The sequence below is a fragment of the Chiloscyllium plagiosum genome, chromosome 26 (genome assembly GCF_004010195.1).
Source record: "Chiloscyllium plagiosum isolate BGI_BamShark_2017 chromosome 26, ASM401019v2, whole genome shotgun sequence".
NCBI classification, from domain to species: domain Eukaryota; kingdom Metazoa; phylum Chordata; class Chondrichthyes; order Orectolobiformes; family Hemiscylliidae; genus Chiloscyllium; species Chiloscyllium plagiosum.
Window position 1 is genome coordinate 43,636,800 of NC_057735.1, and position 27,734 is coordinate 43,664,533.

General features: G+C 43.1%; 1 protein-coding gene across 1 annotated transcript in view; it reads right to left on the reverse strand.

The window, feature by feature from the left end:
• Window positions 1-27,734, reverse strand: part of LOC122563300 (inositol 1,4,5-triphosphate receptor associated 1-like) — an 89,821-nt gene that overhangs the window by 25,137 nt on the left and 36,950 nt on the right. Inside the window, exons 10-14 of the mRNA XM_043717004.1 lie at window positions 26,104-26,251; window positions 21,604-21,653; window positions 14,026-14,076; window positions 9,041-9,141; window positions 3,107-3,232 (exon numbers count right to left, since the gene is read on the reverse strand). Coding sequence (XP_043572939.1) covers window positions 3,107-3,232; window positions 9,041-9,141; window positions 14,026-14,076; window positions 21,604-21,653; window positions 26,104-26,251 — 476 coding nt within the window. The remainder of the gene's footprint in view (window positions 1-3,106; window positions 3,233-9,040; window positions 9,142-14,025; window positions 14,077-21,603; window positions 21,654-26,103; window positions 26,252-27,734) is intronic.

The following is a 27,734-nucleotide window of genomic DNA, read 5'->3' on the forward strand; positions in this document are numbered from 1 at the left end:
ATGCCTCCTCCTAGGATCTTTCTTCCTTTTTGGACTGAACTGATCCTGCATCTTCTGCATTATACACAGAAATATCTGCCATTGTTCCTCCACTGTCATCCCTGTTAAGGTATTGCACTATTGAACTTTGGCCAGCTCCTCCCTCATAGCTCCATAGTTCCCTTTTTTCAACAGAAATATTGTCACTTCCGATTGTACCCTCTCTCTCTCAAATTGCAGATTGAAGCTTATTGTATTATGGTCACTACTTCCCAATGGCTCCTTCACTTCGAATGTAAAATAAACCTAATGTAAAATAAAAAAACTTAACCTACACACCCCTCAATTCACTGCTATCCATGTGCATGTTTAAAGGGGGAGGTATGATGATGCTGCTCGTTTAACAAGGTTATGTTGTCCTTAGTTTTTTTTTCAGAGGGGTTGTAAAGTCAGAGGTTCTGATGTGTCTGGGCTTTTCTGCTTGAGAATGCTTTTAAGTCTTTCTTTTAAAACACATGTACAATGAAAGGGGAGCGGCTAGTTCTCCCAGGGTTTGGTTTGGTTTTAGCAGTTTGCTTTGTTTGCAGATGCTGGTCAAGTTTTAGCTGGGGAACCAGAGAAGCTACTGGAGGCCCAGAAGAACTGCTCCATTCTCTGACATCTCTTCTGTAAGAACCTGTGTTTCAATTTACATTTTTGGTCATGGGGCTGTTTAGGGGATGTTGCAAGTATGTGGAACAGCATCATTCAGTTGCAATAGAGTCAACTGGGTTTTCAGATAAATTACATTATTCTATATTCGGTTCTCTTTTGTTCATGTATAAATAAATGCTGTTTTGTTTTAAAACTGAGTGGTCGGGCCGGCTGTGTCACTCCTGGAATATCCATTTACACCTGTTTAAAACAACTAGAAAGGGTAGGATCTCGACTACCTTCTAGAAATGTCTTGAGGGGGTTTGGCCTGGTCCAGAAAACCTTTTGATAAAGTGCCTTAAAGGAGGCTGTTTCAAAGAAAGCACATGAGGAAAAGCTAACAGGAGGCACTACAGAAATTCACCAATGTTTCTAAGGCAGCCTCCAAACCTATGACCACTACTATCCAGAAGAACAAGGGCAGCAAATACATGGGAACACCACTACTTGCAAGTCCCCCTCACGATCCTGACTTGGAAATATATCACCATTCCTCAGTGTCACTGGGTCAAAATCCTAGAACATTCCTCGAACAGCATTGTGGGCCTACTTGCACCAAATGGACTGCAGCAATTCAAGAGGGCAGCTCCACCACCACCTTCTTAAGGGCAATTAGAGACGGATAGTAAACACTGACCCAACCAATGATGTCCACTTCCTGTTAGTGAACAACTAGCATGGATTGATTGATTAACAGATGGAAAACAGTAGGAATAAATGGGTCATTGCTGCATTGGTAGGCTGTGATTAATGGCATGTCAAAAGGATCAGTACTTGTCCCAGAGTTCAGAAGTATATCAATGATTTGGAGGCAAGGATAAAATGTAATATTTCCACATTTATGGATGATACAATGCTAGGTGAGAATGTGCAATGTTAGGGAGAAGTTGGACAGCTCCAGGAGAACTTGGTCAGGTTAAGCGAATGGACAAGAACATGGAAGATAGTTGTGGATAAATATAAAGTTACCTTTATTTGGAGACACAGACTTGCAGAGTATTTCTTAAATAGCATAACATTCGGAAGTGTAGATGTACAAAGGGAACCAGGTGTTCCTGTTGATAATTTAGTGCAGAATAATATGCAGATGCAGCAAGTTGTTAGGAAGGCTAATGGAATGTTAGGCTATATCACAAGAAGATTTGAGTAGAGGAATAGTGAAGGCTTATGTTAATTATACAGAGCTTATATGGACAGCACTTGGAGCAGTGTGTGTAGTTAGGAATCATAGGACAAGTGATCTACAGCACAGAAATGCCTGTTTGGTCAACTGAGTCTATGCTGCTCATGTCTTTGGCTGGTATTGTACATCCAAACACTTCAATGTGATGAGGGTTTCTGCCCTTACCCTTATAGGCAGATTAAATTCCAGATTCCCACCATTGTCTGGGTGAGAAAAAAAAAATCCTCACATCCCCTCTAAACCTTCTGCCCCTTACCTTAAATCTATGCCCTCCCTGGTCACTGAGCCCTCCATCAAGGGCAAAGTTTCTTTCCATCTAAGCATCTCAAATTTCTACACCTCAATCTGGTCACCTCTTAGTCCACTCTGCTTGAGTCTTTGAAATTCTTTTCTACGGCAAGCAGTTAAAACTGAAAAAATTGAGTATATTTAAAGGCAGCATTAGACTGATGATTGATCTCCAAAAGAATCAAAGATTATATGGTACCAACAGGAAAGTAAAATTCAGGCAATAATCAGATTGGCCATGTTCATATTGAATGGCAGAGCAACTCAATATTTTTATTTCTGACAATCTGAAGAAATGTAAACACTTTTGGTTCAAGGGACAAGCATTTTATCATGACACATTGATGAATTACAGCATACTTGGAATATGTGCACTTTTAAAAGTACAGAGTTTTCTCACAGGATGATAGTCACTATCACATCGTAAAATTTTTGATGTTGACATGGAATCATACATGAGAGAACACAAAAGGAGACCATTTTGCCCATTGTGCCAATGCTCACTCTATCATTGAATTAACCAATGAATTCCTCTGCTCTTTCAGTATAGACCTGTCAATGTGTTTCCCTTCAAGTGTTTATCTCGTTCTCTTTAGAATGTTACTTCCAAATATGCTTCCACCACTCTTTCAGGAACTAGAATCTAAAAACATTCCCCCACAAGTACAGCAAATCTTATAGAAACTTAGGTGCCATTGCTGATAAGAGAACCATTCAGGCCTCTTTCAAGGAGATATACTCTGGAGCATTAGAAAGAAGCAGGAAACCTATTCTTTGGCAGCTAAGTGCAAGAAATATTCAATGATTTTACTAGAATGCTTATCACATTGGCTACTTTACTCTGTTAAAGTCTTTAAACAATAAAAGGCAGAAAAGAAAGGTATCATAGATTATAATTCTTCACCAAAGAAGATGAGATACTCCCCCCCCCCCCCACCCAGTGCTCAATAATCGCCATCTTACCCATGAATCATGCTGTCCGCGGATTCAATCTCACAGCGTTGACCAGGCAGCATACTTGGAGCTGACTCAGAGACTAGGCGCTGTCCATGGTTCCCAAATGAGTTCTCATAAGGCAGTTGTCGCCTGCTGCAAGATAGGCATCATAGGCTATTAGCAATGCAAAACCAAATCTTTCCTCAACTTGCTCCATTCCAAATGTATCTAGTCCTCCTCTCTATTCCCTCTTTCCTTTCACTCTCAGGACTTTAAGAAAACTCAGCCCATAGATTCCACATTAGTTGGAGAGTTGAAAAATCAAGACAGATGTGTCTTTTACTTTGCTCAGAAGGTTTATTGACTTCCTCAGTCTTCATCCTCTCATTCCACACTATTACAGGTGCTCCATAAATACATGAACTCAGACAATTCCTAGTTACCAGCTGTTTCTTCTTAAACTTAAATATGGATATTCCTAATAAATCTTATTATGTGATTAACTAGACATTAACAAACTATGCCTAGCTCGGCCTCTTGATAGTCCTTAACTCAATAGTGATTATGTTTGGTGCAATCTGAGCTATGTATACTTATACAAGGTAATGGCTTGGTGGTGTTATCACTGGTTGATTAGTGCACTGGTTTCAGGGTTCATATGGCAGATAGAATTTGAAATCAATAAAAAATCTGGAATTAATAGTCTAATAGTGACCATGATGCCATTGGTGATTGTTGGGAAAATCCAATCAAACTCATTAATGTTTTTGAGGAAATGAAACTGCTGTCCTTACCTGTGACAATGTAGTTGATTCTCAACTGCCCTATGGGCAATAAATGCTGGCCTAGCCAATGGTACCCCAATCCTCTGAATCATAGAATCCCCACCGTGTGGAAACTGGCCTTTTGACCTATCAAGTCCACACCGATTCTCTGAAGAGCATACCACCCAGACCTAACATATCCCCGTAACCCTACATTTCCTATGACTAATCCACCTAGTCTGCACATCCCTGGACAATTTAGCGTGGCCAAACCACCTAACCTGCACATCTTTGTATTGTGGGAGGAAATTGGAACACCCAAAGGAAACCCATGGGGAGAATGTACAAACTCCATACAGAGGATCAGCCAAGGCTGGAATCGAATCAGGTTCCCTGGTTCTATGAGGCAGCAGAACTGACCACTGAGTCACTGTGCCACCCTTATGGATGGATAATAAAAAATGTCACTTGCCTGCATTTTCTTCATTTCTTTTTATGTCCTTACTATTGCGAAACCTATCAATTCCTCTCTTGAAAGTGCTCAGTGATTGAACTTGCACCGGCCTCTGGGTTAAAGAATTCCAAAGGTTTACCACTGAAACACCCATTACATGGGCGTACGCATCCCAAAATTGCTCCAGTCTGACTTTGTGACACCGTTAGAACAAAATCAGTCCACCAAGGACTTAATCATCCATACCATTACTCAACCTTCCTCCTCACCTCCACTGTAGTCTTAGTTTTACCATCCAGTCAGCAAATTATCTTCAACAGACTCTGAAACACAACACTTCCAACACCTAGGAGGGTATTAAAGACCATAACTTTTTAAAATTTATTTTTCTGTACTTTCAATTATGGACTGAAATGGGAAAAAGGTTTTATTAAGAAAAAGATTGCTGCAGTTTTTAAAATTCACCCAAAACTCAATACAAGCACTGTTTACACAACTGCTAGATCAAGGAGTAGTAGGAGAAGGTATAGGTAAGCTACAGCCAAGGACTGTGAAAAATGAAGATTCAGCCAGCAACAAGTAGCTGATTGATCAGCGGACTAGTGACCTGTTATAGATGACAAAGCTTTTCTGCCTGTCAACAGCTATGTGATTGGTTGCCACGTAGCTGAACACAGCTTATGGCTCTGAACAAGAAGCTATCAGATATCTGCAAGGCAAGGAGCTGTCTCTTTTCTTCTCTGTACGAACCATCTTAAACTGAAAAAAAAATTCCCCCAGCGGTTGCTAGAAGCTGTGGCTCTTAACCATTAAGCCAGAGACTTCAAAAATGTGAACCAGCCGCCTCTTGCAAACAAATAGATGTATCCAGGGAAGGATGTAGACAGCATACCCTGACAAGCCAATTGGGTCATCTCAGCAAACCCTGTGGACAAGGACCATTGAAATGCCTTTCCTTCCAACCATGACACCAATGTCTTTCTGGCCTGTCTGGATGTATATATAGAGGGGCAGTTTATAAGGGTGCTGGAATTCTAACTGTCAGAGTCATATGTCAAAGTTTCATAATTAAAAGTTTTAGAGTCACAGAGATCTACAGCACAGAGAAAGGTTCGTCAACCGATCAAAACCGACCATCTAACTATCCCAAAACCATTTTCCAGTGCTTGGTTTTGCATGCCTTGGCATTGCAAGTGCACATCTAAATATTTCCTAAATATTTCAAAGGCTTTTGCCACTATCATACAAGAGGTAGGTTCTACATTCCCACAACAAAGCTTCTCCTCATGTTTCTACCCCTTACCTTACATCCATGCCCCCAGCAATTCATCCCTCCACCAAGGGAAAATGTTTCTTCTTTTCTACCCCATCTATGTCCCTCATCATTTTATACATCTCGGTCATGTCTCCACTCAGTCTCCTCTGCTCTAAGGAAAACAACCTCCGTCTATCCAATCTCTCTTGAAAACTAAACCTCTCCAGCCGAGGCCTGGTAAATCTCTTTAAAATCCTCGCCAGTGCTATCATATCACTCCTGTAATGTGATTTCCAGAACTGTGCACAATACTCTGGCTGTGGCCTAATTAACATTTTATACCTTTCCAGTACAACTCCCTTGCTTTTAAACTCTGTGTCTCAGCTGAAAAAGACAAGTAGTCTATATTACCTTCTGAACTATTTTATCCAAACATCCTGATATCTTAAGGGACTGATATCATGCCCACCTGACCCTAACCCTGTCACAGGTCCCTCTGATTCTTGGTCTTTCCCAGGGCCCTACTGATCATCAGGTACTCTCTTGCTTTGTTTGTCCTGCCCAAGTACATCAAAATTGGACAGTGGGCAGTGAAGAAGGTGATCTAAGAGTAAAACGGGATCTTGATCAACTGGGCCAATGTGCAAGGAATGGCAGATGGAGTTTAATTTAGATAAATGTGAAGTGTTGCATTTTGGTAAGACAACCCAGGATAAGGCTACACAGTTAATGGTACGGCCCTGGGGTGTGTCATTGAATAGACAGGGGTGCAGATATATAATTCCTTGAAAGTGGCATCACAGGTACACAGGGTGGTAAAAGTGGCAATGGCACACTTGCCTTTATTGATCAGAGCACTGAGTACAGGAGTTAGGACATTATGTTACCGCTGTACAAGACATTGGTGTACTGCATACAATTCAGGTTGATCTGGATTTATTAAACTAGCAAGGATGAAAAAAAAAATGTATATGATGTTACCAAGACAGGAAGGTTTGAGTTATAAAAAGTTGCTGGGTAGGCTGGGAATGACCTTATAGAGGCTTATAAAATCATGAGGGGCATTGATAAGGTTCATAGCCAAAATCTTTTCACCCATGGGTAGGGTAGTCCATAATAGAGCATAGGTTTAAGGTGAGAAGGGAAAGATTTAAAAGCGACCTGAGGGGCAACAGTTTCATGCAGACACTGGTGTATATATGGAACAAACTGCCAGAGGAAGTGGTAGAGGATGGTACAATTACAACATTTAAAAGGCATTTGGACAGGTACATGAATATGAAGGATTTGGAGGAATATGGACCAAACCCAGGCAAATGGGACTAAGTTAGGAAATCTGGTTGGCATGGCCGAGTTGGACTAAAGGATCTGTTGCCATGCTATATGACTCTATGACTCTGTCACCTCACATTTAGAGTCATAGTCAGAGAGATATACAGCACAGAAACAGACCCTTCGGTCCAACTTGCCTGTGCCGACCAGATATCCCAACTCAATCTAGTCCCATTTGCCAGCACTTGGCCCATATCCTTCTAAACTCTTCCTATTCATATACCCATCCAGGTGCCTTTTAAATGTTGTAATTATACTAGCCTCCACCACTTCCTCTGGCAGCTAATTCCATACATGCACCATTTTCTGTGAAAAAGTTGCCCCTTAAATCCGTTTTAAAGCTCTCATCAGGAATGAGTAGGTGCCCCGAGGTGGCTGAGATAAATGGGAGGGGGTGGGGCTGGAGGAAGGTAGCTGGGAATGCAATGGGTAGATGCAGGTGGGAGGGGGTGATGGTGATAGGTTGGAGAGGAGGGTGGAGCAGATAGGTGGAAAGGAAGATAGACAGATTGGACAGTTCAAGAGAGCAGCGCCAAGTTGAAAAGTTGGAACTGGGATCAGGTGGGGGGAGGGGAAATGAGGAAACTGGTGAAATCTGCATTGGTCTTGTGTGAAGGGTTGTAAGGCAGAAGATGAAGTATTCTTCCTCCAGATGGCCATTGGTTAGGGTTTAGCAGTGGAGGAGGCCCAGGATTTGCATGCCCTTGATGGATTGTGAGGAGGGGTTAAAGTGTTCAGCCACAGGGCGGTAGGGTTGTTTAGTGTGCGTATCCCAGAGATTTTCTATGAAACGTTCTGCAAGTTGGCAACCTTTCTCCCCAATGTAGAGGAGACCACACCAAGAGCAACAGACACAGTAGATGATGTATGTGGAAGTACAGGTAAATCTCTGCTGGATGTGGAAGGATCCATTGGGGCCTTGGATGAAGGTGAGGGGGAAGGTGTGGGTGCAGATTTTGCACTTCTTGCCGTGGCATGGGAAGGTGCCAGGAGTGAAGGGTGGGTTGGTGGGGTTGTAGACCTAACAAGGGAGTCGCGGAGGGAATGGTCTCTGCGGAATGTGGATAGGGGTGGAGAGGGAACTATATCCCTGGTGGTGGGGTCTGTTTGTAGATGGTGGAAATGGCGGAGGATGATGCAATGTATGCGGAGGTTGGTGGGGTGGCAGGGAGGTTCTGTCCTTGTTGCAATTGAAGGAATGGAGTTCAAGGGAGGAAATGCGGGAAGTGAAGGAGATGTGCTAGAGGGCATTGTCAACCACGTGGGAGGGGAATTTGCAGTCCTTGAAGTAGGAGGCCATCTGGGCTGTTGTATGGTGGAATTGGTCCTCCTGGGAGCAGATGTGGCAGAGGTAGAGAAATTGGGAGTAAGGGATAGCATTTTTACAGTAGGCAGGGTGGGAGGAGGTGTAGTCCTGGTAGTTGTGAGAGTCGGTGGGTTCAGAGTAGATGTCCGTGTTGAGTCGGTCACCAAAAATGAAAATGGAGAGGTCCAGGAAGGGGAGGGAGATGTCCAAACTAGTCCAGGTGAACTTGAGGTCGGGGTGGAAGGTGTTCGTGAAGTTGATGAACTGTTCAACCTCCTTGCAGGAGTATGAGGTGGCATCGATACAGTCATCAATGTAGCAGAGAAAAAAGTGGGGAATGGTGCTGGTGTAGCTTCGGAAGATGGACTGTTCCACATACCTGACAAAGAGGCAGGCGTAGCAGGGGCCCATGTGGATGCCCATGGCTACTTCTTTTATCTGGAGGATTGGAAGGAGAAATTGTTGAGGGTGAGGACCAGTTCAGCCAATCGGATGAATGTGCCACTGACACTTTTTGACTCTGATCTCCAGCATCTGCAGTCCTCGCTTTCTCCAAGGATATCAAGTGCATGGATGCACCAAAGTTTACTGCAAGGAATACATCATTCCAGCCTGACGATATCCCACTATTCCCTCAATATCAATGGTCAAAATCCTGAAACTGCCTAACCATCAACACCTTCACCCCACACACACACATACCACAATGCTTCAAAAAATTAGCTTCACCAACATCTTCTCAAGGGACAGTCATGTACGCATAATAACTGCCAGCCTTTTTTGACCAATGAGATAACAAAATATCGAGCGACCTGACAATCATCTACTTAGGTTCAAGTTGTGCTTTTACCTGTTTTGTGGTGGCACATTGTGCCTGGAGATCTTTGTAGAGCTATAATCCATCTTGCACTCTTCACTGTCAACTACGTTGGAGTCTGTATTATGGAAAATCTATTGGAACAGAAAAAAGGAAGAAAAGTCAAAAGAAAAGCAATGTGGAAATTAAACTTAGTATTTATACAGTAACTCACGTGAATTAAGGATGCCCCAGTACACATGGCAGCCAATGAAATTAATCTTTGTGTGATATAGTCAGTGTTGTATTATGAATTGCTAATTTGTGCTCCCACTAGCAAATCATCAGACAATCTTGAGAAGATATTGTTTGAGAGAAAGATATTCAGGAGGACATTGGGAGGATCTCCCTTACTCTTCTGTAGAAGAGTATCTTGTTATCTTTTACGTTGACTGAGAGTGGACAAAGTTCATCCGAAAGGCAGCATTTCCAACAGTACAGCACCCCAACAGTACTGTGCTGATAGGTCACCTTAACTAATGTGCTCAGGTCTTGAAGATACAACCACTGACTCAGAATCATGGACACTACTGCTGAGCCACCAAAAACATCAAGTCTACCGTAAGGATTAACAACAAAAACTTAACAAGACAGTCCATTTTAATATGATTACACACTTTCATATTTTAGTTGGCAGAACTTGAATAGGTTGTAAACATATTTGTTCACCTGCTATGAGAATTAGGGAGACCCTATGTTGACTTGGGCTGGCATCTCCAAACCATGATGTTCAAACATTGCTTACCTGAGCCAAGTGATGTCACTCTAGTCCTAGCGAATCAAAGGGCTGCTCTTCTCATAAAGAGACACAGCTTGTGGTGAATTTAATCTGAAGGTCACCACACCTCAAATAATGAGGTGAGAAGCCCCAGCCATGTCTTGTTTGTGTCTTGTTAACTTTGCTCTCAGCAGAGTGGATGTATTTTCACAGGTAACATTTACATTTATTTATTTTGCTCCTTTACTACCATCAGCACAGCTTTGCCTTTTGCATTGGGCACTCTCACCATTTGCTCCACTTGCTCCTCCTCACCCTCTGACTTCAGCTTAAAAACCACCATTTTCCAAATCCTTTCAGCTCTGTAGAACAGTCATATCAGAAACTTTGTTTCTCTCTCCACAGATGCTGCCAGACCTGCTAAGTTTCTCTAGCGTATTCCCTTTTAACGCTGGTCACTAAGTTTAGGTACTGTCCTCTGAGATATAATGCAACTCCCTCCCAAAACATGTACAGTTTTCATGGCAGTTGGGTGCTCTTTAAGAATTGTGGCTGTAGGGAATTATGCCTTCTGACTTCAGAGCTTTTGAAACACATGACATGCAGTGTTCTCAGAGCACCAGAAGTTGATATTAATAGTTCATCCTTGAACTACAGGCCAGTTAAGCCTTTTGAAGCAGAGAAATTGCAGACATCCAGTGCCATGGGTCCATATTCCAAGTCTTCTTGTCCTTGAATCTTGCAGAAAACATAGAGGATCCGAAGTAAAAGAGCTAGGTAAGGTAAGGCAATGACGTGGATAAATGAAGAAGGTGCCAAATTGAGAACAGCAGCCATAGGGAGATTTATCCATTCCTGATATCTCCATATCAACTGGTTCTCAGACAGATGCAGCCAACAGCAAAATACTCAGTTGCTGACTGACATTCAGACTATACAGCTGACATATGAGGTGCAATGTGCCAAACACCGTGAAATGGATATCCCTCTATGGAAAACTTTCTCCCTGTATAAACTGAAACTTGTACTCCAGCCAGGTGGCTCTCAGCACTCAGTGCTGAAAGGATTATGTAATGTTACAGGTTTTAGGAGATTCTAGTAAGACATGGAATAATCATGACAATCACTTCCATAATCAATTCCCAGCCCTAACAAGAACATATGTATAAACCGCTGCTTGAGAGATTATCTTATCTCATTATGAATATATGGAAGTAATTACACTCACCTAACCAAAATTTGTCTAATGGCAACTACGTAACCATTGCTGATTGTCATTAAAATTATTTCGAATTCACTAAGATCCATTAGTGAAGGAAGTCTGCCATTGTTACTTGGTCCAGCCTACATGTGACTTCAGAGCCAAAGCAATGTGGTTTACTCTTAAGTTAAGAGTTAGGTTAACTCATCACCTTAGTGACACCCACATAATTTAATAGAATAAAAATAATTCTATAACCTGTGAGAGACAGAGATGAGTCCAAGTCCCACATTAGTTGTGCCCACATGGAATTGAAAGAGATGTTGGCTATTAATTATAATCAATCATCAATAAGGGGGCATTTATAGATTGGATACAAATAGACACTGACTGAAACTGAGGTAGATGGTGTGTTCTCAAAACCTCGAAGTAAGTGTTAGACTGAGTGGCACCAGTACTTTCCTTTACTAGCTGGCTTACTGGACCAGAACATTGTGTCCCAGATGTAATGTCCAACAGATAAGGCAATCAGCATACATGAGATTCCTGATATACTAGCTGTCAATGCTATGGAGAGAGTTCAAAGGAGATTTAATTGAGTGCTGCAAGGGATCAGAGATAGTTATGTGCAGAATTTGAAACGCTGGATTATGAAAGAAGAGAAGGTTTGAGGGAGGGTGTTTAAAATTGTGATTTTGATGGATTAAATGAGGATAGAGTAAGTCCAGTGGCAGAGAGATCAGCAACCAGACGACACAGATATAAGGCGATTGATATAGAAGCTTGAGATGACTCAAGGAAATAAATTTATATAATGATTTGTGATATGAAAAGTGGCCATGACAGGGAGGCAAAAGCAGATTCAGTAATAATATCCTACAGAGGAATGGATAAATTCTTCAAGGAAAATAATTACAGAGCTACGGGGAAGAGCTGGTGAGTAAAATTAGATAGCTCTTTTTGAAACAGACACAAAGCGCCAAATGGTTTTATTCCTCGCTGCATTAGTTTATAATTCTATGAAATAGATGGATCCTTCAAAGTACTATTACCAGCCTCCTTCTGTGTTGTATGATGCTACCATTCCATACCAGGGTCAGGAACTTTACCACTTGATGGTGACCATGAGCAAGAGAAGGCTCCTCACTTTTTCAGGGTGCTTGCCATCCCAACTCTATAGCCATTAATTGACTAAGCCCATATGATCACTTTACACCAATAAGGTTACGCCTTCTTGCAACTACTGGCAACAATTGTGCTAGTCTGCTCATTGTAGCGGGGGTGGGGCAGAGGCGCTTGCAGTGTGTGTGACCCAACAAGTATTGAGCTAGATCCTCTGGAATCAAAATGTCAGTCATGATCTTTGTTATCTCCTGCACAGGCATTACAAGTGGCTATCTATAGGGCAAACCTGAATTCTTTGTCCTATTTTCCTATACAAGAGAATCTACAATTGGCCTGGAGCCTTAATTCCCTGGCACTTGGCCTGAGGAGTACAATTCTATTTGTGTTTTTTAAATTGTGGCTTTGATTTCTGATTCCTGATTGTGCTTTCTGAACCTGGATGGATTGTTGCTGATGCTAGTGATTGTAATGAAGAAGAGAACAACATGAGATCTAGTCACTTTCATTGGTTCATGGATTCCACTTCATATGAATCAAGATGGCGGCTGAGTAGGGTTCCTGAGCTGGGACTCATCCACTCCAACTGCTCGTTTTCCCTTTCATCTTTTCTCGCCTTTTTTTAGTTAGTTTTTTTTGTGTCACCTTACTTTCTGAGGGAGCTCGGTTATGGAGGTAATGGGGACAGTAGCGGCTGTGGGCCCTGGAGCAAGTCATTGGCGCCAGGTGGCTGGTGCGATGCTGCCATGGATTTTTTTAGGTCTGGAGTGTAGATGTGGCTAATGGGCTCAGTGATGAACCAGATTGGGATTCTGCCAATCTGTGGTGAGGTGGCTGGTGAGCTGGTGTGGACTTTTAATGGTCAGTGGCCAGACAGAGTTGTGCGTGCCCAGTGCAGGGGAGACTGCTTCACGTGAGGAAGAGATCAAGCCCTCGTGAGGAAGCCCAGTGTAGAGCATCTGCAGGCCCATGGCTAAAGCAGGACTGTAATTCTTTATTTTTTCTACTTTATTCTAAGAAGGACTGTGATATCTTACATATAACTTACAGTCGGTTCTGATATAATGTGATTCTCGGGTGATTGTAAGAAAATTGCTCAATAGCTGCACCATTTAAACTAATGGGGCCGAAATCATGTTATAGCCAATACAGTTAAGGAAAGTTCACGTTCTACAATAATGGTCTAAATTCTTCAATCACGTTAATGTCAATTTGCATTGAAGAAACACATGTTATTAGCAGAACCCACTGTATTTCTTTATTTTTCTGCTCTGCCCTAAGATTTTGTATCTAAAATGGTGCCAGGTGTGGAGACTTTTCACTGGGCTCCTGTATCTCTGTACTTGAGTACATGTGACAATAAACGTATTTCTAATTCTAATGCGACTCACCATTCCCACATCTATCCACTCTACATGGAGCTTGGAAAACAATCTCCAAAATAACAAGCTGTTCACTGTTTTGCGTCTACATTAGAGTGGTGCTGGAAAAGCACAGCCGTAGACTGATTTCCAGCATCTGCAGTCATCACTTTTGCCTTGTTCACTGTTTTGAGTTATCTCAATCTTAAAATGCTGTTGTTTCCCAAGGTGCAATAACTACCCATCCTTCACATTGACCTTAGTCCCAATCTCCGGGGAGATGCTTGACTGCTTTCTGGTCAGTATGGCTTTTTCCATTTCTCTCATGAATCAGTCATGTGGAGTTAGGGATCGGGTTGAATCACTGCCAACCCATTTCACGGAAGAGCTGACTTCCTACTTCCTACTTCCTACATTGAGAGGAAACATTCATCTCAGCATTGTGGCCTGTCCGACAAGCCAAGACTCCAGAGATGAAAGACCCAATGTATCCACACACTGCCTCTAAAGGTAGGTAATTAAAATGATCTAAAGCAGATACAATGCAAAAAAGTGAGAAATTGGATTGTACACTTACCATGAGCTGTTTTGGAATGACAGCAATGCTTACCCTCCTGCGAGCTGTACTCTGGTAAATAAGAACAAATAAGGGTTTTGTTTAAGTGCCATTGCAGAATGGATCCATCTACCATAACACAGGGAACAATTCACTATTACCATTCTGCATAGGTCTAAGCAATGGAAGAGATAGCTTTTACCTGCCTTGCCTTAGTAATGCACCACCATATTGAAATTCCCACCCAGAGAATCATATCAAGATCCACATAGACTGCCTGAAATATATCGGAATGCCCCGTAGCTGGAATGCAAAGTTCAAGAATATAGACCTGAACCAACTTCAAGGTATCCTTACTGACTCACAGCTTGTCCCTGATAGTACACATAGACAATGGACTTCATTGCATTACAACAGAGGTTCCAGTGGCATGCATTGCTTCAAGTGATCTAAGGGAGGATAGATTGTGAGATCTGTACACCCTAATATTACATGCTATGACACAGTGATGTTCTCATGTGCTTGTTGAGTTGAATCACAGTTATTTACCTGGACTTTAAGAAGGCTTTCATAAGGTGCCACACAGTAGGCTACTGAGTAACATTAGGGCTTATGGTGTTAGAGGCAAGGTGATAGCATGGATAGAAGCTTGGCTGTCTGGCAGAAAGCAAAGAGTGGGGATAAAAGGGTCCTTCTCAGGATGGCAGCTGGTGACAAGTGGTGTTCCTCAACACTCAGTGTTGGGACTATCAGTCTAGATGAAGGAGCTGAGGGCATTCGAGCTAAGTTTGCAGATGATACAAAGATAGATAGAGGGACAGGTAGCATTGAGGAGGCAGGGAGGCTGCAGAAGGATTTGGACAGGTTAGGAGAGTGGGCAAAGAATTGGTAGATGGAGTTTAACATGGAAAAGTGTGAGGTCATGTACTGTGGTAGGAAGAATAGAGGCATGGATTATTTTCTAAATAGGGAGAAAATTCAGAAGCCTGCAGTGCAAAGAAACTTGAGCGTTCTAGTCCAGGATTCCTTCAAGATAAACTTGCAGGTTGAGTCAGGATTTAGGAAGGTATATAAAATTATGGCATTTAATTTGAGAGGACTTGAATATAAAAGCAGGGATGTATTTCTAAGGCTCTGTAAGCTTCTAGTCAGACCATATTTGGAGTATTGTGCACAGTTTTGGGCACCATATCTCAGAAAAGATATGCTAGTCCTGGAGCGGGTTCAGAGCAAGTTCATGCGAATGGCCCCAGGACTGAAAAGCTTAACATATAAAGAATGTTGAGGATTCTGGGTCTGTACTCGATGCAGTTTAAGAGGATAAGGAGGGATCCAATTGAAATTTACAGAATACTGAATGGTCTGGACAGTGGATGTTGGGAAGATATTTGCATTGGTAGGAGAGACTATGACCCGAGGATACAACCTTACAGTAAAGGGAAGACCTTTTAGAATGGAGATAAGGAGAAATGTCTTCAGCCAGAGAATGGTGAATCTATGGAATTCACTTCCATGGAAGGCTGTGATGGCCAGGTAATTTGGTATATTTAAGACAGAGATAGATTCTTGAATATCAAGGGAACAAGGGTTATAGGGAGAAAGCAGGAGAATGGATTTGAGAAACTTATTAGCCATGATCGAACGGCGGAGCTGACTTGATGGGCTGAATGGCCTAATTTCTGCTCCTATGTCTTATGGTCTTATGGTCTCAGGCTGACAGACTGACCGTGAGACATAACAGAATACTGTGGCTGTGTCAAAGTCCTGTAACTCACGGCACAGCAATACAATGGGAATATCTATGCAACTTAGACTGTAATGGTTCAAAAAGATGGCTCACCACTTCCTTTTCAAGGCAAACTAAGTATAGGCAGGAAATGTCGATATTGCATTGATGTCCAGGAACAAGGATTTATTTTCAACAAACTCAGACACGGTTCTTTTAGAAACCAGTTTATGATTACATTTTCTTGCTGATATCCGAGGAGATGGTTTAACGAGGTTAAGATTAACTTGCAGGAAGTAGTGAATCAAAGTGGGAACCAAAGAATTGACGTTTGAAGTCCACCAGCCTGCGTGACTCACACATACAACCTGCCAGCCTTAACTACATTGTGGTTCCTGACATGAATGGATGCCCTAAGGTATTGAGGCTGCCATGGAAACGAGAATCTTCCACCAATAACAGCACTCACCAGAGACGTGGGATTAAATTCCCGCCATTCTGCAAGCTCAGAGGCAGACACCCTACACCATCACCAACACACATTTCCAGGGTGGCCCTACACTGAGTGAAATGAACAGTTTTGTGGATAACTTACAGACCGTTCTGTGGCATGTTGCCAAATTAGACCATAAGACCATAAGACATAGGAGTGGAAGTAAGGCCATTCGGCCCATCGAGTCCACTCCGCCATTCAATCATGGCTGATGCGCATTTCAGCTCCACTTACCAGCGTTCTCCCCGTAGCCCTTAATTCCTCTAGACAACAAGAATCTATCAATCTCGGCCTTGAAGACATTTAGCGTCCCGGCTTCCACTGCACTCCGTGGCAATGAATTCCACAGGCCCACCACTCTCTGGCTGAAGAAATGTCTCCGCATTTCTGATCTGAAATGACCCCCTCTAATTCTAAGGCTATGTCCACGGGTCCTAGTCTCCTCGTCTAACAGAAACAATTTCCTAGCATCCACCTTTGCCAAGCCATGTATTATTTTGTACGTCTATATTCAATCTCCCCTTAATCTTCTAAACTCCAACGAATACAATCCCAGTATCCTCAGCCATTCCTCATATGTTAGACCTGTCATTCCAGGGATCATCCGTGTAAATCTCCGCTGGACACGTTCCAGTGCCAGTATGTCCTTCCTGAGGTGTGGAGTACTGGACACAGTACTCCAAATGGGGCCTAACCAGAGCTTTATAAAGTCTTAGTAGTACATCTCTGCTTTTATATTCCAACCCTCTTGAGATAAGAGACAACAGAGAGAGACAAGAAGACGAAGAAGAATTAGATACGAAGAAGAAGAAGACGACGAAGACGACGACGAAGACGACGACGACGAAGACGACTGCGGGGCACCGCTCGTCACCGGCTGCCATTCTGAAAAGGGACCTTTTATCCCAATTCTCTGCCTTCTGTTAGACAGCCAATCCTCAGTCCATCCCAGCAGCTCACCTCGAACACCATGGGCCCTCACCTTGCTCAACAGCCTCTCGTGTGGCACCTTATCAAAGGCCTTTTGAAAGTCTAGATAGACCACATCCACTGGGTTTCCCTGGTCTAACCTACTTGTTACCTCTTCAAAAAATTCCAACAGGTTTGTCAGGCATGACCTCCCTTTACTAAATCCATGTTGTTTTGTTCTAATCAGACTCTGCTCTTCCAAGAATTTAGAAACCTCATCCTTAATGATGGATTCTAGAATTTTACCAACAACCGAGGTTAAGCTGATTGGCCTATAATTTTCCATCTTTTGCCTTGATCCTTTCTTGAACAAGGGGGTTACAACAGCCATCTTCCAATCATCCGGGACCTTTCCTGACTCCAGTGACTCTTGAAAGATCTCAACCAATGCCTCTGCTATTTCCTCAGCCACCTCTCTCAGAACTCTAGGGTGTATCCCATCGGGGCCAGGAGATTTATCAATTTTAAGACTTTTTAACTTTTCTAGCACATTATGTTCAGTGATAACACGGGAAAGACTGACATAATTTCAAGGTTTTATTGAAATCTTTATTAACATTCTGACATGAATTTATTTTTCCGAGATATGTTTCTCCTTATCAGCAGAGGGCTTTTAGCTTCTTGCAGGCTATGACCGAGCAGGAAATAGATAGAACATAGAACATAGAAAAGTACAGCACAGAACAGGCCCTTTGGCCCACGATGTTGTGCCGAGATTTAATCCTAATGTAAAATATAGTAACTTAACCTACGCACCCCTTAAATCAGCCATGATCATATTGAATGGCGGTGCAGGCTCGAAGGGCTGAATGGCCTACTCCTGCACCTATTGTCTATTGTCTATTGTCTAACTCACTGCTATCCATGTGCATGTCCAGCAGTCGCTTAAATGTCCCCAATGACTCTGCTTCCACCACCACCACTGGCAACGCATTCCATGCATTCACAACTCTGTATAAAAAACCTACATCTGACATCTCCTTTACACCTTCCTCCTAATATCTTCAAACGATGACTTCTCATACCAGTCAATCCTGCCCTGGGGAAATGTCTCTGGCTATTGACTTTATCTAGTCCATTCATTATTTTGTATACCTCTATCAGGTCTCCTCTCTTCCTCCTTCTCTCCAGAGAGAAAAGTCCAAGCCTATTCAACCTTTCTTCATAAGGCAAGCCCTCTAGTCCAGGTAGCATCCTGGTAAACCTTCATTGCACCCTCTCCAAAGCCTCTGTATCTTTCCTATAATAGGGTGACCAGAACTGGACACAATATTCCAAGTGTGGCCTCACCAGGGACTTGAGGAATTGCAGCAAAACCACGCAGCTCTTAAATTCTATCTCCCTGTCAATAAAAGCCAAAATACCATATGCTTTCTTAACAACCCTATCCACTTGGGTGGCAACTTTGAGGAATCTATGTACTTGCACACCCAGATCCATCTGTTCCTCCACACTGCCAAGAATCCTGTCTTTAATCCCATATTCAGCATTTGAGTCCAACCTTCCAAAATCCATCACTTCGCATTTATCCAGGTTGAACTCCATCTGCCATTTCTCATCCCAGCTCTGCATCCTGTCTATGTCGTGCTGCAGCCTGCAGTAGCCCTCTATACTATCGGCAATACCTCCAACCTTTGTGTCATCTACAAATTTACTAACCCACCCCTCAACCTCCTCAACCAAGTCATTTTAAAAATTACAAAGAGCAGAGGCCCAAGAACAGAGTCCTGGGGGACCCCACTCAACACTGTTCTCCAGGCAGAATGCTTTCCATCTACAACCACTCTCTGGCTTCTGTCAGCCAGCCAATTCTGAATCCAGACAGCCAAATCTCCCCAAAACTTCCTGACTTTATGAATGAGCCTACCATGGGAAACACTATCAAATGCCTTGCTGAAGTCCATATACACCACATCCACTGCTCAACCATTGTCGACCTGTCTTGACACCTCCTCAAAGAACTCAATAAGATTTGTGAGGCATGACCTGCCCCTCACAAAGCCATGCTGACTGCCTTTAATCACACCATGCTTTGCCAAATAGTCATAAATCCTATCCCTCAGAATTCTTTCCAAAACTTTGCTGATCATAGGTGTAAGACTGACTGGTCTGTAATTGCCAGCGATTTCACTATTCCCCTTCTTGAAAAGAGGAACAACATTCGCCTCCTTCCAATCCTCTGTGGAGAGTGAGGAGGCAAATATCCTTGCCAGCGGCTTAGCGACCTCCTTTCTCGCTTCCCGGAGCAATCTAGGATAAATCTGGTCTGGACCTGGGGACTTGTCAATCTTAATGTTTTCCAAAATTTCTAGCACATCAACTTCATCAATCTTGATCTGGTCAAGACTGTATCCCAGCTCCTCAAAGTTTTCATTTACAACAAGTTCCCTTTCCTTGGTGAAATCAGAAACAAAAACTCATTTAGGGCTTCCCCTATCTGCTCAGACTCCACGCACAAGTTCACTCCGCTATCCCTGATCGGCCCTACCTTCTCCCTGATCATTCTCTTATTCCTCACGTATGAGTAAAATTCCTGTGGATTCTCCCTAATCCTTCTTGCCAAGCCTTTTTCGTGCCCCCTCCTGGATCTCCTCAGTCCAATTCTGAGCTCCTTTCTAGCAAGCCTGTAATCCTCTAAAGCTGTGCTAGATCCTTGCTTCCTCCTTACATAAGCTGCCTTCTTCCTTTTGATGAGAAGTTCCTCTGTTCTCGTCATCCCCTTCTTACTTGCCTCAGAGGAACAAGTTTGTGCATCACTCACAACAACTGCTTCTTAAACAGTCTCCACATGTCTGCTGTGCCCTTTCTGTGGAACAATTGCTCCCAGTCTATACTTCCCAACTCCTGTCTGATCAAGTCATAATTTCCTTTTCCCCAATTGAATATCTTCCCTCGGTAATTGCTCCTTTCACTTTCCAAATGTGAGCTGAAAATGTGTTGCTAGAAAAGCGCAGCAGGTCAGGCAGCATCGAAGGAGTAGGAGAATCAACGTTTCGGGCATGAGCCCTTCTTCATGCTAAATGTGAGGCAGTTGTGATCACTGTCACCAAAATGTGTGGAGGGTAAGAGCAGGAAGGTGAAATATGATCTCAACACACTGGGTTAGATACAGATCTGATGTTCAAAGGGTAGCCTTCAGGCCTGGACTGATAAATAGCAAGTAACATGGCTCAGTGGCTAGTGCTACTGCCTCATAGGACCAGCAACTCAGATTCAATTCCAGCCGCAGGTGACTGTCTGTGTGGAGTTTGCACATTCTCCCTGTGTCTGCGTGGGTTTCCTCCAGGTGCCCCGGTTTCCTCATATGCAGGTTAGATGGATTGGCGAGGCTAAATTGCCCCATAGTGTCCAGGCATCCGCAGGCTGGGTGGGTTAGCCATGGGAAATGCAGGGCTACAGGAATTGGATGGGGTGCTCTTCAGAGGGTCGGTGTGGACTCGATGGACTGAATGGCCTGCTTCAACACTGTAGAGATTCTATGAAGAAAGAATCTAACAAACTCCAGGTATTACCATCACTGAATCTCCTATTATCAACATCCTGTGCTCATCAATGACAAGAAACCTTACTGCACCAGCTACATAAATACCAAAGCCACAAGAACAACTCAGAGGCTGTGGATTCTGCATCAAATAACTCATCTCTTGACTTCAAAAACCTGGTAGGCACAAGCCAATATTGTAGTGGAATGCCTAGATGAATACAGCTCCAACAACGGTCATGAAGCTACACTCTACATAGGACAAAGCTACCGACCAATCAACTTCCAACATTCACTTCCTCCACCACTGTACTGCAACAACTCACTCCAACCTCTCTGACAGAATCTGTGACCTTTCTCACCTAAAAGGAAAAGCAAAGTGAACAGCGTGGAATATTGTCACCAGCAAGAACCCCAGCAAACTATGCACCATTTTGATTTGGAACTAACTCACTGTTCCGGGGTCTAACTCATGGATCTCCCTTTCTAACAGCACTGTGTGTGTACCTGTAACAGATGGACTGCAGCAAATAAGGAAGTGGCTCGCCTCTTCCTCCTGGGGATTTAGGGATGGTGAACAAACACTGACTGATTGCCACATCCCATTGAGAGAATTAAAATTGAAGAAACTGCACTCTAGCTGTCCACCAGGTGATGTAACAGGAAACCTGATAGAGCTAGATAACATAATGGTCTGGCACAAGCTGGGATACCCTTTGCAATATAATAACATAGGAAAATCTTCTAAAGTTTATTAGAATCACACATCCATATGTCAACCCAAAATAGTCTTATACGAGCTAGGAGGAACAAATAAAGGTCAAATTTGCCATTCTCCATTGATATCATGATGAGAAATATGATTATTTCTTCATAAATATACAATATTTGAGCTATCTGTATGTTAATGAAGCCACATTGTTGAATTACCTGATGCATAGCTCTCATCATTTGATGCTTAGTCTGAAAGTCGGCATCATCTGAAAGAGAACACAATGCAACGTTTATAAGCCTTGATGTTTTAATGTATCTGTGTTACTGAAGAATAAGGTTGATCCAAAGTTCAGGAGTACCTTACCTAAGTTAATTGTTCTGAAAGGAGTTAATGTTTATGTTATATTTGCTCCTTTGTGTTTCTGATGTTGTATACAGTCAGTGGGTGAAGACCAAAATATTCCACTCCCACTTACAAAGGGAGGTGCTGGACTTGGGTGGGCAAAAGTCAGAAGTCACATGACACTAGTTCATAGTTCAACGGGTTAATTTAAAAATCACAAACTGTTGGAGCATAGAATATTCGGCTGTGATGTGTGCATAGGATACTCTGACAGTCTGGATCAAAGGTCTTGGTCAATCTGTTCAGTTGACGGGTGTGTTCTTTGGTCAGATCGGCAGTGAGTTGTCTGTTGTGTTCCTGGTTGTTCTGTTGTTGGCATGCTTCTTTGCAATAGTCCTTTCTATTTTGTATGATAATGGCTCCTCCTTTGTCTGCTGGTTTGACGACAATGCTGCAGTTAGTCTTGAGAGTATGGATGGCATTTGCATTGTGTTTGGGTGACATTCTGCACTATCTTGTGAGCACAGTTTATGAATCTGGTGTTGACACATCTCCTGATGGCTCAAGCCTTGGGCAGCAGCCTTCTGGAAGGGTCGAATCGACTCTTTCTTCTTTGGTCACGGCACCATGGATCTCTCTGTTGACCATTCCAGTTCATTGGTTGTCTCAGTGGCTCACTGCTGACATCTTGGAGTTAGTGGAAGAATGCCTTGAGCCTCATTTGTCTGATGAATTTCTCTGTGTCTGACGAAAAGGCTACACTCCAAAAGCATGTGATTTCAAATAAACTTGTTGGACTATAACCTGGTGTCGTGGAATTTCTGACTTTCAAAGCGAGCAGATGTATTTGTACCAGCTCCCTAAAGTCTCAGTAATTATGCTTGACCAAATGAATTTGAACTCATCGCTATCATGCAACAAGCCTTGATATTATCAAAGGTCAGTGCCTCTTCTGTAGATACTCTACGCTGTTATTGTTTTACTATTGTCATGAGATGATCTCAAGATAAAGCAAACACAAGGAGAACTAGTACCAGTGCCTCAAAACTGGAGGCCTTTGACCAGCGGTGTGCCGCAGGGATCAGCACTGGGTCCTCTGCTTTTTGTCATTTATGTAACTTATTTGGCTGTAAATAAAGGAGGTGCAGTAAGTTTGCAGATGACACCAAAATTGGTGGTGTAGTGTTCAGCGAAGTAATTTATTTGGAGTACAACAGAATTTTGATCAGTTGGGCAAATGGGCTGAGGAGTGGCAGATGGAATTTAATTTAGATAAATGCGAGGTGCTGCATTTTGGTAAGGCAAATCAGGACAGGTTCATAATTCCTTGAAAATGGAGCCACAGGTAGACAGGATAGTGGAGGCAGTATTTGGTACACTTTATTGGTCAGGACATTGGGTATAAGAGCTGGAAGGTCATGTTGCGGCGTACAGGAAATGGGTTAGGCCACTTTTCGAATACTGTGTTCATTTCTGGTCTCCCTGATATACTAAGGATATTGTGAAACTTGAAAGGTTTCAGAAAAGACTAACCAAGATGCCGCCAGGATTGGAGGGTTTGAGCTATAGGGAGAGGCTGAATAGGCTGGGTCTGTTTTCCCTGGAGCATCGGAGGCTGAGGGATGACTTTTAGAGGTTTCTAAAATCATGAGGGGCATGGATGGGGGAGACAGCCAAGATCTTTCTCCCAGGGCGAGAGGTTCAAAACTAGAGGGTATAGGTTTAATATGACAGGGGAAAGATTGAAAAGAACATATGGGGCAACTTTTTCACGCAGAGGATGGTACATGTATGAAATGAGTTCCCAGAGGAAGTGGTGGAGGCTGGTACAATTACAGCATTTAAAAGGCACCTGGATGGATATATGCACAGGGAAGTGGACCAAATGCTGGCAAACACAACTAGACTAATTCAGGATATCTGGTCAACATGGACGAGTTGGACCAGGGAGTCTATTTCCATGCTGTATGACTCTATGACTATCTGAGAAAATACCACAAGGATTTGAGCTGGTAATTTGAAGAATGTATCAGGTTTATTGTATGATATTGAATGAGCAGCCCATTTTACAGAATATGGACTGGCATCAGGCAAGACTATCAGAGTAATAAGTAATTGTTGATCTGTTACTAGGAAAGGTACCTACCCACATCAGCCTCTAGTTCTGTTGTTTTTGCTTGATCAGTCATATCATTGAGCAGTTGACTTCATTATTCATGTAAGCAGATGATTTTCAGAAAACATAGGAGCAAATAGATGGCCTAGATAGCATCACCCACCTTTGAGAACAACTTTGACTTTGTGAAATTTGTAAGGGTTCAGAAAAGATTTGTAAGGATGTTGCCAGGGTTGGAGAGTTTGAGCTATAGGGATAGGCTGAATAGTCTGGGGCTGTTTTCCCTGGAGCGTTGGAGGCTAAGGGGTGACCTTATAGAGCTTTATAAAATCATGAGGGGCATGGATAGGATAAATAGATAGTCTTTTCTCAGGGGTGGGCAAGTCCAGAACTAGAGGGCATAGGTTTAGGGTGAGAGGGGAAAGATAAAAAAGGGACCTGAGGGGCAACCTTTTCATGCAGAGGGTGGTGTGTGTATAGAATGAGCTGCCAGAGGAGATGGTGGAGGCTGGTACAATTACAACATTTTAAAAGGATGTGGATGGGTACATGGCAGCACAGTAGCACAGTGGTTAGCACTGCTGCCTCACAGCGCCAGAGATCCGGGTTCAATTCCTGCCTCAGGCAACTGTCTGTGTGGAGTTTGCACATTCTCCCCGTGTCTGTGTGGGTTTCCTCCAGGTGCTCCGGTTTCCTCCCACAGTCCAAAAATGTGCAGGTTAGGTGAATTGGCCATACTAAATTGCCTGTAGTTTTGGAGGAATAGGTCTGGGTGGGTTGCTCTTCGGCGGGTCGATGTGGACTTGTTGGGCTGAAGGGCCTGTTTCCACACTTAAGTAAGTAATCTAATCATGAATAAGAAGGATTTAGAGGGATATGGACCATGTGCTGGCAAATGGGACTACATTAGGTTAGGATATCTGGTCAGCATGGACGAGTTGCACTGAAGGATCTGTTTCCATGATGTACATCTCTATGACTCTATAAGGAAACTAATTTGACCTGCCATGCCCATCCCAATCTTTATTACCCATTCTATTTAAGTATCGGTCCCAGGGCGCCCTGGAGGTTTATTCACTCTGACCCTCCACTTTCTTGCACAGTTTGTATCACACAGTCCTCCTGGCTGGTCCACCAACCCAATATTACAGCAAACATGACCCTGTTAGAGTTCATCAGGTAGCCATGGTGATTCCATGTGGAATTGATGCTACCAGGCTGCCTGGTATGAGCTCTAGAATCCCAATGGTTGTGCACAGGCCCATTGCTGGAGATAAAGCTGGACAACTACATTGGCAGAATCCTACTTGAGAGTCAACATGTCCAGAGCAGGAACTGAGGCCTGCATAACAAAGCAGAAAGGAGGGGGAAGGAAACACAATGAGGTGCTATCCCTCCATAGAGGGGAACCATGGGAATGTTAATCCTGCCTTCTGACATCATACCATTCTTGCCCCATGGTGATCCTGGCCATGATCAAGGTTCAGTCCGATAAAAATTAGATGGTTCAATCTGTATGATCTGATCCCATTTCCATTTGTGTGTGAAGGTGTGGAAATGTTTACTCATGGGGAAGGGTCTCAAGGCTGCACTGGCCAAATACCATTCTCGTCCGATATCAGAAGAGAGGAATCAGAACGGAGAATTCAGCTCAATAAATTATACAGTCTATGTACATTCCCTCTTCAAACTTTGAATCAAAGACTAGAATCCTTACAGCATGAATCCCTTCGGTCCATTTATTCCACACTAAACCTCTGAAGAGCATCCACCCCCCACCCCCACACCTACCCTATTACTGCAACCCTGCATGTCCCATGGCTAATTCAATTAGCCCGCGCATCCCTGGACATGATGGGCAATTCAGCATGACCAATCCACCTAACCTGCACATGTTTGGACTGTGGAAGGAAACCCACACAGACACAGAGAGAACATGCAAACTCCATACAGACAGTTGCCCGAGGATGGAATCAAACTCAGGCTCCTGGCTCTGTGAGACAGCAGTCACTGTGAATGCGTCCTCTGGACGACAACTGGATTAGAAATAGAATTAGGTTTTACTGTCACTTGCACTCAAATACGGGATACATGAGTACAGCAAAAAGTTTACAATGTTGCCATTCACAGTGCCGTCTTAGGCTAGATGGAGAGTAGAAAAATATTACAGTTCTTGTCAGTATAAAGTAATAAATAAGAAAGAAAGTTAGAAGTTCCAAATGACCGTGCTTTTTGTTGGATCAAAAGCGGTCCTTACCTCTCATGTCTCCAAACTGTCGGTTCCTGGAGCTCTGCTGAATGATCTTCTTCATTTCCTGTAGCTCTGCGTGTTCCTTAGCGTGCAGGCTTTTCAGGTTGGCCACATGTTCCATCATTATTTGCACACCCCGACTTATCCGGGCTTCCTGCAAAGGCACATCACACACAGACAGCTCGTATAATGATCCTTTCAGTTAGGAATCTGCCAGAGTGAATATGTGTTGGAGGCTCATGGATATAATATTGTGGTCACATCTCTGATCCAGGCTCTATATGAAGGCTTCTTCCTTAGGGGAAGTGTAGGATTGTCCAAGACATGCATTCATTATCCTTCTTCCAAATTCTAATTATGACACCAGTTCAAATTATTGTGCACATGCTGAAACACTTAATGTTCAGATCAGGAAAGATATCGAATTGTCATGAAATAGGGAAAACTTGGATAGAGCTCAGAGGCAACCCTCTCTGCCCAACTCCAGTAAGTTCAGTGGCCCATTCTAACTCCCCAGTCTCAAATGCATTGAGCTGAATCCAACCCGAAACCTGTGGGAATGTTATGCATGCAGTGGTAGAAATTTCTTTTCTCATGATCTTCTGTTAACTCGCCAGGGCATTTGAATCTGAAGCAGCAACTAAAGGTGGGAATCCTACAAAGGGGCTGTGCTGCAAATTAAAAAAAACACAATGCTCCACAGTAGATGGTTTGTAAGTAAGTGATCTAAGTTGACAGGTCTACAAATGGGAGCCTGGTAACAGCATTGACAATAGTACAGGATGCAAATGATAGTCCAGCCATATAAACTGGTGGCGTGCATTGCTGCAAAGACAGGAACTGAAGTTTGACTAAGTTGTTAATAGGATTCCTGAGACTGACAATGGTACATGCCTATTAATAGGAGCCTGCTACCAATATTGACAATTTTAATATTGTGACCCCCTGCAGCTACAAATTTTAACATGTATAAGGCATTGGTGAGACCACACCTGGAATACTGTGCCCAGTTTAGATCTCCTTACTCGAGGAAGAGTGTGCTGCTACTGCAGACAGTTCAGCAGAGGTTCAGAGATGAAATGGCTGTCGTTTGAGGAACAGGTTGAATAGTTTGGGATGGTACTTGCTGGAGTTCAGAAGAATGAGGGGGCATCTTATTGAGGATATAAAATGCTAAAAAGGATTGATGAGGTGGAAGTTGAACAGACAGTCCTTGTGGGACAGTCTAGATCAAGCGGTCACAGATAGAGAGTGAGAGAGGAGGTCGGTTCAAAACTGAGATGAGGAGGAATGACCTCTCTCAGGGGGATGTGAATCTATGGAACTCACTGCCTCAGAACGCGGTGGAGGCAGAATTGATTAACAGATTCAAAAAAGAAAGAGAAATGTTTCTAATGTAAAGCAGAATTATGGGCTTTGGGGAGCAGGCAGGAGAGTCGAGCTCAGACCAGGATAAGACCCGCCATGATCATGTTAAATGGCAGAGCGGGCTCGAGGGGCTGAATTGCCTACCCCTGCTCCTAATTTCACTGTTCCTATGTTTGTTCCTATACCTTTTATTAGTATTTGAATATTGCATATAAATTAAACGGCCCTAAATGTTGATGATGAACTATAAATCTCAGTGAAGTATAATG